At 37.6% G+C, this 17,853-nt stretch overlaps 1 protein-coding gene across 10 annotated transcripts in view; it reads right to left on the reverse strand.

Moving 5' to 3' along the window:
* LOC147236387 (neurexin-1a) overlaps positions 1 to 17,853 on the reverse strand; it is a 242,998-nt gene that overhangs the window by 16,915 nt on the left and 208,230 nt on the right. For 9 of the 10 annotated variants that reach the window (XM_086167857.1, XM_086167839.1, XM_086167894.1 and 6 more), the window contains 3 exons: positions 17,639 to 17,810; positions 10,115 to 10,204; positions 8,488 to 8,807 (listed from right to left, as the gene is read on the reverse strand). In XM_086167857.1, coding sequence (XP_086023983.1) covers positions 8,488 to 8,807; positions 10,115 to 10,204; positions 17,639 to 17,810 — 582 coding nt within the window. The remainder of the gene's footprint in view (positions 1 to 8,487; positions 8,808 to 10,114; positions 10,205 to 17,638; positions 17,811 to 17,853) is intronic. The other variant, XM_086167904.1, reaches the window with a different exon arrangement.

Genomic DNA, 17,853 nt, shown 5'->3' on the forward strand with positions numbered 1-17,853 from the left:
ATATTTGTGTGTGTGTGTGTGTGTGTGTGTGTGTGTGTCTGTGTGTGCGCGCGTGTGTGTGTGTGTGTGTGTGCGTGTGTGCGTGTGTGTGTGTGTGTGTGTGTGTGTGCGTGTGTGTGTGTTTGTGTGTGTGTGTGTGTGTGTGTGTGTGCGTGTGGCATGCGTATGCATGACTGAATTGACTGAATTGCTTTTCAGAGAGGATACTGCGTCCTGGTGTTCAAGTGCAAGAGACACCTCTATGATAACCTGTCGGCATGTTTCTTTTGAGGATTGTGGGCTTTCACATTGTTTTCTCTCTGGTCTAATTTGATGAATACTCTCTGGCACACAACATGTCTCTTTGGAGACAAGCTGAAAGTCAAGAGGACACAGGAGGCATCTGAAGGATTTATCCAAAAGCATGCCTTGGCTGTCCTTTTAATAAATTCCACCGAGGATGGTGTTTGTTTTTTTTTAATCTTTTTTACTGCTCTGTTTACCTTCATATTACTTACTGTTGTCAATTCTCAGGTCTGAATTTTCAAGACATCTTACATTTGATTTTTCTGTTAATGATAAAGGATTGCTTTTCTTTTTTCCGGTTTTTAGAATCTGTTGTTCCTAAAAGTCCAAGATGGTGACAGCCGATAAACTCTTCTGTTATTACAGTTATAGCAAAAATTACACATTTTTCCTGTCTGCTTATTTATCTCTTACAGTCATTTACACATATAAAATGCATCAGACACTTAACAGCCCTTGATCATAAGGGCCAACATATCATTATGTCATATTAATAATGATTTCTTTTTTTCTTTTCAGTCTCATGCACAGTTGAGTCTCATTACTTCCAGCATTATACAATTAGTCTGACTATATCAATAAAAGTAAACTTGTAGATAACGTTTACTATTTAGAGTAAAATAGTCAGCTAAAGTCAGAGCAGCCTATGAAGGCAAACCTAGAAATACTTGCTCAGAGCATTTGCTTTTTATATCTCCAGTTGAAAAATTGATTTACACTAATAGTTTTCAGATTGTGTCTAGATCATCTGAACTTTGATGTGTACACATGATAATTGTGTGGATTTTGTTGTCCCAAGCTTCACTTTAACAGCAGGATATCATTAGTACACAAGTGACAGGAAGGGGAAACCATTGAGACAACAGCTCTATACACAAAACTATAATCTGTTACAACGGATTGATTCTCCTTATGAAAAATACACACACAATCTCTTTACCAGTGACAGCTATCACACTGCAGCAGCAGCTCATATCAGAAAACCTGATGACATCTAACTATCTAACTTAGCACCCTGGAACTAGGTCGATGTTGATGAATAATTTAGTCCCAGATGCTCAATAGATTCCAACTGAATAATAAAGGCATGTGGGCCTCTAAGACTGTGAGTTCAGTTCACTGTATTGCCTGGCTTTCGCCCACACTGTTCCGACTGCTTGTTTGCCAAGCTGTCAGCATCATGGACTCATCAGCATGGCTAGAAGACTGCGGAATGGCATTATCTCTGTCAAAGTTCAGCTGATGAACAGATACCGATAGACACACATAAGCACACTCACAGGCACATATACAAAACATATGTAGATAACATGCTTATTAATAATAATGCTTGATTGCATTGTGCTTTGAATTAGTTAAAGGAAGGGCTCAGTGGATTGCATTCTAATTCAAAACAGAATGATTGAATTTGACCCAATATACAGTATATGTATATTGTACATACCCTGTATATTGTGGTTAAAGGGCCTCCCTCAGACAGTTAGCAACACATCTAGTTACTTTGCAGCCTATTTCAGGCAATATGTGTTGTGTGAGCTATGCTTTAATTGTCAGATTTGAACCATACAGGACCTTCGATTTGCTTATACCAGCAAGTCCTCTTGAGTCAATGCAATCATTTACATTGAAATGCAGGGCTGTAAGAACTGAGAAGAAGAAAAAAACTATTTACAAATATATTTTCAGAAAAACAGAAATGTCTTAATTACATTCACCATTTTGATCTTATGATCTGAGTGCACATTCATATGATGCTATCTAATCTTGTTATGGGAAATGTGGATATTCAAGATGAATGACTGAAAATACAATTAACATCCTTTGAGAATAAAGCTGGAATTTTTTTTTGTAACAAAGTGCCATTAGTCATTCATTACTACAGCCATTATGTGGCTAGGTCATATTTCCTATAAGCAGGCTTCTGAACATCCTTTATAGGTAGGGTGTCCTGAGAAAATTATTTGACGAGTTGTGGGGAGACTTGCAGGTGGGTACTCGCCCCATTGACAGTTGGAATTTTGCCAGCCTCCTATAATTTAATACTTGAAAGTCCAAATGTTTATGTAAGTGTCTTTTACAGGTACAAATGTGATGCACTAACCTATGCTATGCTTTTGCATGATGGAGGGGTGGAATGTGGAGGCACCATGAATGAGTGCTTGTGTTGTTAAACACTCCCTAAGGATATTCAGTTCTTTTTTTCTAACCTACGCACTTAAACACAATTATTGAAGAAATGATTCCTCCACTCCAGGTGTGTCATACTCAAATACAAAGTGGACCAAAGTTTTAAAAATTGGGAAAGTCAAGGGGTGGATTAGTTCAATGTTTATATGAAACATATTGAAATAACATTATTACACACATTGAACCATGAACTAACAAAGCCTTAAGTTATTGAAACAATCCTCAAATAAATCAATTAAACAAAATAATAGAAAATAAATAAAATCTTTTTGATTTTTTCCAAATAGCGCAGAGTCTACTGCATTTGCCTCCTGTAACTCTGGTTTGCCAAAATACTTAATTAGGGGCAATAACTGCTATGGCAAGTTTACATTCGAAATGTTTCTGTATGTTATGTTCATAGTGAATACGTTATTTGACATTATTCATTATATCATATGTGCAAGACTTTATTTGTAGTGGGAACAGCTGTATTTTTCCTAATGGCTATGTAGGGGTATAATAATGAAAAGAAAAAAATGATTTATAGACTCCTTTTCTTCTCTTCTTTGTTCTGTATGATTCAGTCATGCTATGTATCTTTATTGAGGCTTAAAGTCCAAGCACCTCTGATAAAGTGCTGGAAGGTAGTTTTAAGCACAAGTACAATTCCCAAGTATGCTGCTGTATAAAGATTTTTTATTGCTGCATCAGTGCAGTCTTGCACTTCTTTGTGAAGGAGCCTGATGTTGCCTATTAGATCCTGCTAACTTATTTTCAAGGAAGAACTACCTTCCTGCAATTTATCTGAACTTGAGATTTCTGAACACCAAGGTAACCAGAAAAGTTGTATTTGCAAGGTAGGAGGAAACATGGACACAAGGTGTATGTATCATACTATGCCAGTCGATGACTCACAGAGGATACAATGGTATCTGGTCCCTGGTGGTATTACTGGTATCAAATAAACTTGGAATATACTGTATAGTCATTCAAAAAACAGCTGCTATTTTCATCCCTCATTAATTATGGTTTCAAGTATACAGCTAGTGAAACAATAGGCCACCGTATGAACATGTGTATGCATAAACTGGGCCGATGCGCCAGCCTCTAGCAAATTATAAAGGTGAATCCAAGATGCCCTCTGTTAGCAACATGATGCAAACGATAAGATCTTTGCATTAAATTCATAAGACCCTATCACCCTCCATGTACCTCTCATCCACAATCTCTTAAGTATATCAATCTCTTGTCCATGTATTAACACTGCTCCATAGAAGTATATTACATGGTTGACTTAATCCCCTTTATCCTTGCTTTCAAACTTCTTAGATAAAGGAAATCTGTCGGCATTGAAGCATTTTCCCCCTTCTATGCCTCGATATTTTTCGTTATCTGAAATCAAATCTGGAGCTCTGTGTGAAACTGTAGCTAGTCTTGGTAGTAATCTGGCCTTAGTGCAAGGAACTGCCCAGGAGGAATATTACACACAGAAGACGAGAAATGCAGTAAGAGGAGATAAACACAAAGAATGGCTTGTAATAATGCTACTTTTACACTTGCATTTCACAAAAAAAGCAAAATCCAACGTGTCTGTGTGTATTTTAAGAAAGGGAGAGGAGGGAAGGATAATACATGAGGCTTGGCCACAAATCACTGTATTTCTGGCCTCACCTGCATCTTGACATGCAGTCCCAGTCCCTCATCAAATGACAGGAGGAAATTTTTCATCCTAATGTAGATGCTATCACAGCTGAGATGGATGCACTCTGGCCAAATTCCCATGTGTAATGTTTGCAAAAACATGATATGAGGGATTAGAAAGAGTGACTTTGCCCTGCAATGGCAGAGTCAGGAGTATCCAGCTCCCATAGAGCATCCCCACGATCAAGAATTTGCCCTGCTGTTCTAACTGAATCATTCTCATAGGGCCAAGTCAAATAACTAATGGGCAATGCTCTCCCTTCGTAGAAACAGAAAAAAGCATATTGGTTAGGGTCACAGAAAATTATTGATTAAATTAGCTACTGTTTAAAGATTGTTTGATCACTATGCCTGTGGTGGTTCTTAGACATCCAGGTCATGGTGTATTCTTGTCAAAATCTTCTCGTTGTGACAACTGGACATGAATTTCTTCTCTTGAAGACATTTCACCCCTTATCCAAGAGGCTTTTTCAGTTCTAATGACCTGTGCAGAGTCAAAGCGGCCTACAGGATGGAGGTGGCCAGTCTGGTGAGGTGGTGTGAGGACGACAACCTCACCCTCGACACAGACAAGACCAAGGAGATGGTAGAGGACATGAGGAAAGATAGACCTAATCAGCCACTGTTCTTCAAAGGCCTTGAGGTTGAGAGGGTGAGCAGCTTCAAATACCTGGGTGTCCACATAAGTGTGGACCTCACCTGGTCCCTCAACACCACGCAGACGGTCAGGAGGGCTCAACAGCGGCTGCACTTCCTGAGGAGGCTGAGGAAGTTTGGCATGACACCTAAGATCCTCAGGAACTTTTACAGCTGCATTGTTGAGAGCATCCTGACCAGCTGCATCACTGTATGATATGGTAGCACCACTGCTCTGGACCGCAGACCCCTGCAGCAAATGGTAAAGACTGCAGAGAGGATCTCCAGAACCCCACTACCCTTTCTGAAGACCATCTACCACTGCAGAGTCCACAGAAGAGCTGCCTCCATCACCAGGACCATGCCTACCCCCAACATGAACTGTTCACACTCCTACCCTCCAGCCGGAGGTACAGGCGTGTGAAATGTAGAACAAAATGATTAAAGAAGTCGTTCTACCCGAATGCCATCAGACTCTTAAACAGCTGACACGCATTCTTCTTGCACATGTTAAGTTCAATTAAGTGGCACTCACAGGCATGTATTTTGTTTGTTAGTCTGTGGGCAGCAAGTGTTATTGAAACAGGTTCTTAAGGCCAGGTTTGCAATGGATGCTTGCACAAAATTACAAGAATTGAATCAATGTCTCTAAAACAACTAAAAATAACAAACATTGCTGTATTCAGAAATGGCTGCCAATAAATTCTTGAGCATTACAGTGAAAATAACATTTATCATCGATATGCCATCAGTGTGCTTTTAATCTCGAAACCTGGCACATTTAGAATAAAAAGGTATGGGGAAGGGGATGCTTTCATAGCAGGTAAAGCTAGGAATATGTTTGCATGTGGGAAACTGAAAATTTGGACAAGTCAGCCTCAAAATCAAGGTTTTGCTATTCTTCTACCTAAATCTTTTATTATATGCAAAGCATATGAAGAATGATAAAAGTAGGTAGAAAACAGAATAAAATGAAAGCAAGATTTTGTAGCACCATGTAATTACTAAAACTGTACAGACAAAAAAAATATGTATAGAGTTGTTTTAGCAAAACAGTGTAGTACTGCATCTACATTGTTTGTAAAATGAAAATGATGAACGCTATATTATACCAGCCAATAGCCAGTAACCCATTTACAGTAACTTAAAGTGCATTCTTTAATCTGACATTTCAAGGTGTGATAAAAAAACACCAGGATCACATCCAATCATCAAAAAATGTATTTGTGTTTGGATATGTAGAAGATCAAATTGTAAAAAAAAAAAAAAAAAGTAAGACATCTTATTTATGACATTAGGCCTCTTTCCATCAAAACAATAGTCTTACAAGGCATAGATGTAATTTGATGATATAAACAGTAGGCATGGGATCATGGGATCTTTCAAATTCATGGCAGAAATTTAAATTGAAGAGCCAGACACTGATGTGAAAGTCAGAATTTATGTTGTCTGTATTTTCATGTTATTAAATTAAATTCAAATGTAAAACCTAAGAGCAATGTAGCGTAATACAATAAATAGATTTCTATGAGGTGAGTCCACTGGCCTATCAAAACATTTAAGCTGATATTTCTTAAATCATGAAATTTTCTCCCGCTTTCTTATCCCTGTTCCAATGCAGCATTTCTTTGCTGACAATCAATTACGGGTAAGTAGTAGATATAATTCTGTCATATTATGATGAAAACACTAATATGTAAGAAATGTATCCATAATATTTTATACCAGCCAAAATATATCTTATCTGATAAGGCATTTTTAATCTAATATACATAAAACATCCCTTAATTAACTTTAAAATTGTATCTGTATGTACTTAACAATTGCCTGTATCGCATCTGGTGTAACAAGATCTCACATCTAGTTTGCATTGGATTGTTTTTATCCATTGTACTTTATTGTAGCCCGATATAAAAGATAGAGAGTGATACTTCCGCTGCCAACAACACCCAGTCCGTTCTCACTATGCTCAACTACACTGCAAATGTATACAGGACCTTAGGCACTTAAATATATATCTTAAAATAGGGGAAGCATTTACAGAATTGCATTTACAGAGAAGGAGATGAAACAGCTGGACAATGATTAGAAAACTGACCACTAGGGAGAGAGGAAAGTCAGTATGACAATTTTTTTATTAACAGAAGCAAGTCGCAATGCCTTTCTTGGTACAGTGGCCTGAGAAAATAATGTCCTATTGCAGGAGCCCTACTAGTAAGGCTGTCACATTACATCAAACTGATGACTGACATTTCCCAGCACACTGAATTTGGTAAGTCTTACTCCACAAACTGTTAATGAATGGATTAGATAACAACAAAAAGTTAGCCTTCTCTAGTTTTTACTTGCCAGTTTCAAAGCTGAGTTTGGTGGTTATCTCTTAATCTATTTTGATAGATTTTCACATCAAATTTAGACTCTTACGACATTGCTTACATATGACCCAAAAACTTCATATGAATCAAGGGGGATACCCTGCAATTGATCAGCATAATCAGATTATCATTAAAATTTAGCTTTAGATCACTAAAATCAGATCATACCTTAAGCATAAACATAAAATTTGTAAATAGGCAATGAAATCCTGCACATATTGCAAATCTGTTCATGAGTCGTAAGAAGAGTCGTAAAAAGATGGACATCATACTTATCAAGTTATTCCTTCGTGCAAAACACTTGTCCCTATGGGATATTTCATAACTCTGTCAAGAGCTAGGTTAAAATTTTAGACTATTTTATGAAAACTTGCATTCATGCAAAATGTCTCCAGTGGTGTCCAGTGGTTTTCTCCAGACTCATGTAGATTGAGTCTGGAGAAAAAAAGCATTTCAGCAGATCAATATTTATGATTATATTATTTATCAATGTTTGCAAATAAAGGCCAGCGCATAAATAAATAAACATATATCTATATATATATATGTAGCTGCATATATTGCATATTGTATATGCAAATGGGAGCTATAATCAGGACTGCACAGAGGACGTGAGAAACAGTTGTGTGGCACATTGTTGTATCAATGTAATTATCTGTGGCAAGGACGCTGTACATATGGCACATTACCGAATGTTTCTGTAAATATTTGGATAAAATCTAAATATCTGTTGTCACCATATTATCCCTGCTTTTCCAGATTCCTAATCTGATTATGACTCATCCCTATTCATAGCAAGGACTGTTTGCAAAGAATGATGTGATTGCCTTTTTGCTCAATGAGACACACATGTTGCATTGTTTAGTCATGCATTTTGGCATTTCAGAGGAAATGCCAATCTGGCAGATGATGCACCACTCATGCAGGACAGATAAAGATGATGGAGGTCCTCTTAGATTGGTATCATCCGGACACACAACACACACACACACACACACACACACACACACACACACACACAAAGTGGTGCAGCCAACAGAAATGCAACAGTGGGCTTCTGCTACTGCTCTGAACAGCACAACCATACTCCTGTTATCCTTTTGTTTTCAAGTCAAATGGATTCAAGGAGAAGATATGTAGTGTGTATTACAAAGCATACATGACTATAATGTTATGATAAAATGCCTTGTTCTCATCCAGGATGTGCTTTGTGAGTATTAAAGAACAAGTCAAATGCTGAATAAATGAATAGATGGATGGACAGATGAATAGGCTGATAAAATAAGTAAATGAAATACATAAATAAATAAATGACTCCTACCTGCTGGGGCTCTCGAGGAGTCGGCTGTTTGACTCGTCGACTAGATGCAGTGGTGGTGGTAAACTCCATTATAGATGTTGACGTCTCTGAGCGATTAGCGGTGGTACTTGACTGTGGTGTGACAGAGGAAGGCGACTCCCCCACAAGCCGGACACTGCCCTGGACTCTAATGTTGGGATCCCCCTCTGCAGCCATGTTGAACACCTTTAAGCCATTATAGTAGAGGCCCGAAAGGTGCCCCTGAAAGGATCGACTCCGGTCTCTCTCCCAGCCCCCAATCTGTATTGTGGTTTGGCTGTTGAAGATTGTAAGCTGCCTCCCTGTGGCAAAACAATGTTACATATATACAAAAATGTTTAACTGTGGACTCAGCCATTTTAAATGAACAGGAAAGAAAGAGACAGAAAGACAAATTATTTGTCCAGTGGTTAATGAGACCAATAAATTACGGGTTGTGGAGACAAACCCTGGCAATTTATTGTAGTTATAATGATGAGATGCCTACAGAATGAAAAACAAAACACAATACATAAACACAGAATTTAGAAAACCAATGCAGCTTTGCTAAAAGGGGTCTAAAGAACAATAACAAGAACATTTTCATACCTAATTTACTACCCTTAAACATGTGACATTACCTTGAAAGTGTACATGAATTGATATTTTTAATCCAGAAAATGTGGCGAAAAGTGGGGAAAAACAAGTAGAAACAAACAAACATGTAAACAAAATAATAAATAAAATCAGGAAGTGTTTACTAAAGCTTAAGTCTGATGTTCCCCTAGGATGTATTCTGGGATTTCCTTTGATAGGATTTACCAACTCGGAACACAGAAAGCATAGAAATAAATCGTGATGGAACAGGCACTGAGGATTGAATGTTTCCTATCTAGGATTTCACAGGAAGCAGGACACACTGCAGGGAATTTCAAACTGTTCATCCTTTTAGCAAATGCAACCAAGGGAAAACTTAAATAAAAACTGTTTGACAGGAGGAAAAAGAAGAAAATATGTGTATATGACAACACTTACACAGAGTAAAACAGAAAGATAGAATTTTAAAGAGAAAAATATGAATTAATCTTAAAACTTCAAAAAAACAAAGCATGCATTCCAGTTTGCCACATTTCATTTCATTTATCTAAAACCCTAAACATATTTACAATGTCTGTTAAAGGGACTCAAAACTATGATGCCAATTCATATTGCACTCTATTTATTACTTCTGTTAGTTTAACCAGAGACCGAATCAATTTAGACTTGCTCAAAACGAGCAATGTTGTATGTGTTTATGTAACATTAAGAATAGCACCTTATGGATAGCTATAGTTGATGTTTTAAATTTATGATTTATAATTTTACAGCAAAATATTACAATAATTAATGAGCTTTTATCAATGCTGGTATTACTTCAGTCATGGATTTAAATTCATATTTACAGTCCCTTTAACTTTAAATTTACAATAAATACATATTAAAATAACTAATTTCTAAAAAAAATACATTACAGTATTATGAGAAAGTGTTTTAGTTTTTTTTTCATTTTAAGGTGTATTATTTACAACATAATGCTAAAACTTGGTTATGATAAAGTTATTCTATTTAAAGTTTTAATCAGTGATTTTACCTTTGTCGATTAGCCATTCGTCAACTACTCGACCAATTCTGTATGGGATTCGCTGTCTAGCAATCGCCAGGCGTTCGTTATCAATGTTGCCTTTAAAGTTTAAAGAGACATTTCATTGGTTACAATCTGTAAGGTCAAAGGTTAAATGTTCATACTTAATACTGGAGCTATACAATGGCACATGTTTTTTAATTTAAACAAAAGTTTCAAAACACAAGAAGGAAAAAATATTTAATAAAACATTATTTAACCAACCATACTATTTTAATTTAGCCAACAAATAAGATTGATATTAACTGACAGTAAGTGAATTAACATGTAGATGTTTCAACTAGGTTAGTAAAGCTAAGTTAAAAACCATAAACCATCACACATTTATTCATTTCAATTACAAAATCCTAAGCCAAATATTTCAATTCCATTGTTTATCTCCTTTGACATTTTTTTTTTTGCTAATTATAGCCATTATCAAAAATATCATCATTTGAATTAATTAAGGCACCTGTCTTGTTTAAATGAAAGAAAACAAAGTTTTGCAACAACACGCCTAGTTGATACAAAAGAACAAGCTTTGCAGTACAGTGTCAACATAATATACATTCAAAACATCAAGTCAGAGGCAGATTAGAAAAATGTCATCATAAGGCCGTCCTTTTTAAGAAAACAGCTTTGACAAAAGTCATAAAATGAAAATTGAGTATGAAAGTTGTTTAGAGAATCAGCTAAATAAATGCCAGATGAGGACAATAAAGCTTCAGATAGGTTGAAAGGCACTTTGGTTATAATCAGGGTAAACTCTGCATCAGCTTTTTGTCAAGGTCAACAGCCTCTCCATAACAAAAGACTTTCAGCAAAGTGCCACTGTCTCACTAGCTACTTTTCCCCTGGTATGGTCAGTAGTGATTGAATTGAGTCAGTTTCATTGTTCTGGCAGACTGACAACAATTGTCCCTTCAACTTGAATATTTTGATTCCGAGAGATAACAGATCCAGTCGCTTCCCTAGCTCACATCATTTTGATGAGAATGGGCACTGCACGGAGAAGACACAAAACATGAAGGAGAGACGGTAAATGTTGTAACCAGTGCACACTTGGTCTGATAAAAGGTTGTGGTACTTATAAGTCATGTAACAAACATCACAATAAAGCATCAAATACAGAAAGGATTAAAACTTTTCTATGGGGTTTATGTCATCTGGTTGCCTTAGATCATAAAAGATTGGAGCTGGAAAGGTAGCAAGTGGGATTTTGCAAAGCACTTAAGGATGAGGTAGAAAGATATATTCTGCAACATATGAACAAAAAACAGTTAAATAATTGTTACCAAACAAATATAATTTCCTGGCTAAATTGAGTTAACATTCATCTAAAAATCAAATGACGTAGCCATGTAAAAATATCAGTGATAGACGATATAAAGTTACACACACACTTCATTTCACTCTGTTGATGAGCACTTAAGCACGACCCATAACTCCCAAAGACTCCCAAAGACTTGACGTGTTGTTAACAGTTGTGATGATGTGGTTGTATCATGACACTTACAGGTGTCAAGGTATATTGTCCTTTGGCAAGAGTGGTTCAAGTGACTGTTGACTCTTAAATTGTATTACCATTATTTGCATGATGGTTTACTTCTGGTTATCTGAATTTGATAAAGGAACTAGATTTTTTTCCTCCAAAAATTAAATGTAAGTTAAACCAGTTGATTATACATTTAGCAATGTATCACCAATGACTTTGCTCCTTAATATATATTAGGGAAAGGAATGAGAGGTAAATCATAAAAGCTAATCTTTCAGACATTATCCATGCTGGGAAAACACTTCAGCTGGTACTTGTCTATGTACGATTTGCCACATTGCATAAACGTATGGTACAAACTGTTGCTCACATTTGCAGCACTTCTGGAGCTTCATTATCCCTGTCTCTTGAATGTGCAAATTAATGAATAATGCAATAGTTGCTACTGTATAACTTCCTCTTACTTGTATCTGTCAGTTATCTATAAGCTTGTGTATGTCTTTCATTCAGTACCACCTCATTTAAAGAGAGCTTAGCCTCTAATATAGCTCAAGAAGGCAATTAGCTCAAAGCTACTGAGAGCACAGTGAGGACCAATTGATGAAGGAAACACACATTGAACTGCTATTTTCTCTAAACATACATTTTGAATAATGTACTGTTTACGCTTACTGTTGCATGAATATCCCCGCATCAGGTTGATAGATTAATTTATCATAATGACATTAACTTGTAACACGTCTATAAATTTATATATATACATACACACACACATATGATTTATGGATGTAGTGAGAGAGGGTATTAATGTAGTTGGTGTGAGAGTAGAGGATACAGAGATTAGGGTTAGATGGAGAAGGCTGATTTTTTGTGGTGACCCCTGAGTGTGTGTGTGTGTGTGTGTGTGTGTGTGTGTATGTATATATACATATACACACACACACACACACACACACACACACACACACACACACACACACATATATATAAATATATATTCATCAATAATCAGTCTCTCGCCAGCCACACATTCTAAGCGATGTACTCAATGTCTTTTATGTTGTTAGTTGAAAAAATACATGGACCCAATTGTCTGCCTGCTGATCTACTTTTTGGAAAAAGAGGAAAATCCACAGTCTATTGAGCCAATTGGAGGCCACAAAACCATGTCAGCCTGGAAGGCATGCACATATACAGTAGCCAAACACATGTTCCCACATGCTCTTTTCTCAAAGACAGCAGTGCTTTATCTATTTGGCTTTACATCCTGTGTCACGCACATTGTATCCTTATATGGAGGTGTATTAAGTGTGAATATAATCAAGGTCTGATCATGTATTTATCCCTGCTGTGAGACACAGGAGTGTGAAACAATGCCATTCTCTAGGCCACCATGCAGCAGTGGAGCCAATTCATCCTGCCTGCAAGCAGGCCCTGTTATTGCTGCTGAGTGATGATTGGGCTTGGTTTGGGACAGTCTGGCTTATCTCCTCCTCCAGACAGCAGCGATTCAGCTGAGCTGTCCCAACCGACCTGCTTTGCCCTCGCTCACTTGTTTTCCTTTTTGTTAATAAAGTGGTCAGATAAGCGAGGAGCATTATCTCATTACAAGCCAGAGGGGACTCAGCACATTAGATGAACACATATGCAAATGGTTCTTCTGTTCATTGAATTGGGAGAATTAAAAAGGATGACCCTCACCAAATCTTGCAATTATTTAATTATTCAATTCCCCTTTTTTTGTCACTTTGGCTCTGTGAGCTATTGGACCATTTTAAGCATGCTCACTGATGGCTGCACATGCACAATAGCTTGAATAGGCTCATGGATAGAAAAGAGGGAAACCAGATCAGGTATACAGATTTTTGATCTTTTGGTCTTTGATAAATAACCCCCCCCCCCCCCCCCCCCCCACACACACACACACACACACACACACACACAAACACATACACACACATAGACACATATACATACGTGTGTGGAAAAAAGGACAGACCGTGAGATCACCAGAGGAGGGCGGGGGTGGTCTAAAAGAGGTAAAAATGAAAAAAGGACAGAAAAAGAGGGAACCAAGAGCTGAGGGGAATGGAGTGAGATACAGAGAGCTCTGTAAGTGCACCACGTTCTGATAGCAGTAAAAGAATAAGGCCAGGGACTCCTCTATTATCTGTGTGTGCAGTGCGTGTTCATTGGGTGCTGATAGGATAGTGCACTGCACCCCGCGGGCCTGGCAGCCCCATTGTGATGGTATTACTTTCATGGCCAGGTCTCAGGAGGAGAGGCTGTTTTTTGTTGCTGTCCAGTCTTTTGTGTGTGGTGCAGAATGAAAGCAAGATGAGAATAAAGGAAAGAGGACTAACTTTAACAAACAGGACACTAGTTCTGAGTCTCAGTCTGTGTTTTGCATTTTATACTGCGTGCGCAATAGTTAGGCAAGTCGTATTTTTGAGGATTAATTTTGTTATTGCACAACTACAGTGCTCTTGGTCAATCCAACATATAAACAAACCCTCAAACATGAACATTGGAGTAAAAGTGAAGTTTTGGCTTTCTTAAGAGAATATCTACATGTACACCATTATTAGGCAACTATTAGTGTGCAGAATCAATATGAAACTAAATAAAAAATTAAAAAAAAATTCTCATCTCACATATTTATTTTCACCTCTTAAAGTCTGCTTATCTACTTTCCTTCCAGATGATACACCAAGTATTTTCCTACCTGTCTCCCTGATCACTTTGGCTCTAGTTGTCCAATCATCTGGACACTCTCCCTGACCACCGAGAGCCTCTCTCAACTCCTCCCTGAAATCCATATAACACTCCTCCCTTTTCTACTTCAACACTTTTTCCTCTTGTTCCTCCTTGTCACCAGGGTCATCCAACAAACCACCATCGTATGCGGTCTGGCTACACTCTCGCCTACAACTACTTTGCAGTCACTGATCTCTTTTAAGTTATCTCGTCTATACAAAGATTTAGTCTGCCTGCGTGCTCCTATCTTTGCTCTTGTAAGTTATCCTATGATTCTGTCTTTTCTGGAAAAAAAAGGGTTTACTACAGCCATTTCCATCCTTTTTGCAAAGTCTCCCACCATCTGCCTCTTTGTGTTTTTATCCTGTTTATTCAATCTGCCCATCGGTTCTTCATCACCTCAACTGCATGCACCAACATGCCCATTGAAGTCTGCTCTAATTACCAGTCTCTCATCTCTGGGGATATTCTGCATCACTTCATCTAACTCATTCCAGAACTTCTTATTCTCCTCAATCTCACATCCCAACTGCGGGGCATAGCCACTAACAGCACTGAGCATCACACCTTCAGTTTCAAGTTTCAGACTCATAAGTCTATCTGACATTCTTTTCACCTCCAGAACATTCCTACTCCATTTCTCTTCCTGTCAATACCTTGATAGTACAACTTAAAGCCTGCTCCTAAGCTTCTGGCCTTACTACCTTTCCACCTGGTCTCCTGGACACACAGTATATCCACCTTCCTTCTCTGCATCGTGTCGACCAACTCTAACTTTTCCTGTCAGTCACAATATTCAAAGTCTCTACTCTCAGTACCTGAGAGTCCCTCTTGCCTTTCCTCTTCTCTCTCTGCTCCGAACATGCCTTCCTCCTCTCCTTGTTTGACCTACAGTAGCCCAATTTACATTGGTACCCTGTAGGTCATCGGTACCCTTGGCAGTCGTTGTTAACCTGGGCCTCAACTGATCTGGTATGAGATTATTAGGTTTGGCATGTTAAGTTTTAGCAAAAGTTTTACGCCAGATGCCCTTCCTGATGCAACCCTCTGCATTTATCCGGGATCAGGGAGACACTGGCCCGTGCCCCCCCGAGGCTGCATTTGTTGTGGAATAATGGGTTCCTGGTAGCTTCATGCTTGATTTTTCTCAACAAAATGTTTGATGGTTCAGTGATCACGCCCTAATATCTCAGATATTTCAAGTGTGCCGCATCCCTCTGAACTACTTCTCACAATTTTGGACTTTCAGAGTTAGTTAAATCTCTTTTTTGGCCCATTTTTCCCAAGGAGAAGAATTTGCCTAATAATTATCCACACCTTGATACAGGCTGTCGATCTCCTTAGGCCACACTCTTCCTCGTTACACAATACACAACACCGGATATGCATTAAATCCAATAAGCATTCAAGTATCTAAAGCTTGGAGTTGGAAATTATGTATAAAACGATGATATGGTCAAAATAATCACTTGCCTAATAATTGTGCACACATTGTAGATTCTGTTAAATGCACTAAAAACATTTAATTGGCTATAAATAGAGAGAGCAGGAGTGTTTAATGAGATTACAAGTACAGCAATATAGGCTTTCATGAAGCAATAATTGCCTTACTGTGAGAATGAGTTCTCCCTCCCAGAGAATACCCTTCTCTGTCTTCCTAACTCTTCTGCCATCAATTTTATCTTTCCTGTCTTCTTTCATTATAATCATTGGTGATCTGCAAATGTCCTAAAAGTACCTTAGGGCAGCTATTATGTGTCCAACACACTATTAAGTGTGCTAGACATACATGGGGACCAATCAAATTTCTGGCAATCTTAGAGAATAATGGTTTGTTTGTTGGGGGTGAGGAACTGTGCAGCAGTTTGGTTCAGATGTAATTAGTGAACAATGAGTCTAATAAGGAAGCTAGATATAGCATTGTCAATGACACATGTACACATGTGGTATCCATCTGTCAATAACACACACACACACACACACACACACACACACACACACACATGTTCACATGTATATATACAAGCATATGAATAAATATACATATATAATGGAAACTACCTTCCACCTTCCTACCTTTGTTTGCTGTTCAAAAACTGTGATGGTAGCATCTGGACATTAAATGTGAGCTGTTTTATGCCAAGTCCACACATGTTATTAACATTAAGCCATTTTGGGGTTGAGCTCCTCATTCAACCTGTTCTCCCAAGAATGCACTGGTAATAGCCAAAAGGTCAGTCAAACATAATGCAAAAAAGGAAGAGACAGTGTGCCTTGTCAAAGTGAGCTAGGAAGTCAACCAAAACATTTTGATTTTAAGGCTGGCATGAGAAGATTTGATTCCACTGGGAGTAAATGCTTCACTTCCTCCTACAATAAGTTTTGTGATTATGTATTTTTGTTAACTTCTGGCAATAAAACAGAACAATCTTCTTTTTTTTTACACTCTTTTAGCCTCTAAAACTTTTGTCAAAGCCTTTAACCCGTTAAAAGTAAACAAATAAAAGAACACAAGCAGGTGAATTTTCTTTTTTATCAAACAGTCATATAACTAGCACATTGACATCTTACAACAACCAGTGTTGCTGAGTTGTTTCCATTTCTTCTTGTAAAAAACAACGGTCTCTGATGTCAGGAACTTAAAAACATTTTGAGTTTTGTCTTTATTGTCATTTTGAGAATTACCTTTGTGTATCTAATACAGTTTCTTTTAAGTAGGTGGAAATGTTTTATTTAGCTTCCAGTGAACGACTGAAGTATTCACGACTGTTTTTACTCTGTTTCTTTGATTGATGCAATTGCTGTCACTAATAAATGCAATGTATAGAGCCATGACATTGAATGCAATTTTATGTACCTGAATAGAATTGCAGAAAATTATCTTCCGAATTGAATAATTTATGATAATGAAGTGTGAGCCCTAATTTCATACAGGGAATATATTCGACATATGTGTACAGAAGGTTTACATGTTACCCATTTAAATATACATAGGTTGTTTGACAACATTTGTTATATAAAGCAAAACATTTCAGAAAAGAGAAACATAGAATCTCAGCAACACTGGCATTGTTAACAGTTGCTGAAAATAGAAATGTAAGAAGCAATTAACGCACATGCCAAGTCAACACACACATCTTAGGAGTTAAGACTTTTATTATGTGGTTGTATTCATCTTCCGGTTTGTATTTTATTCAGTCAGGCAACAACATATGTAGTTAAAAGCAGAAAGAGTCACATACCTGTCGGGTAGCGCTCAATGACTGGTAGGTCGTCCAGCTGGAGAGTGGCATTACCTCCACTCCTTGTAAACTTCACTATATGGTATTTCCCATCATTTACAAACTTTGATGTCTCCTCTATATTTATGTCATCCGTCCCCACATTAAATACAACAGCAATGTTTCCTTTTTCCTGCAATTAGAAGAACACAATAAGAATTGGTTGGGGTGAGTGA

The sequence above is a fragment of the Fistularia commersonii genome, chromosome 2 (genome assembly GCF_037954325.1).
Source record: "Fistularia commersonii isolate RoL2024-O1a breed Wild chromosome 2, RoL_Fcom_v1.0, whole genome shotgun sequence".
NCBI classification, from domain to species: domain Eukaryota; kingdom Metazoa; phylum Chordata; class Actinopteri; order Syngnathiformes; family Fistulariidae; genus Fistularia; species Fistularia commersonii.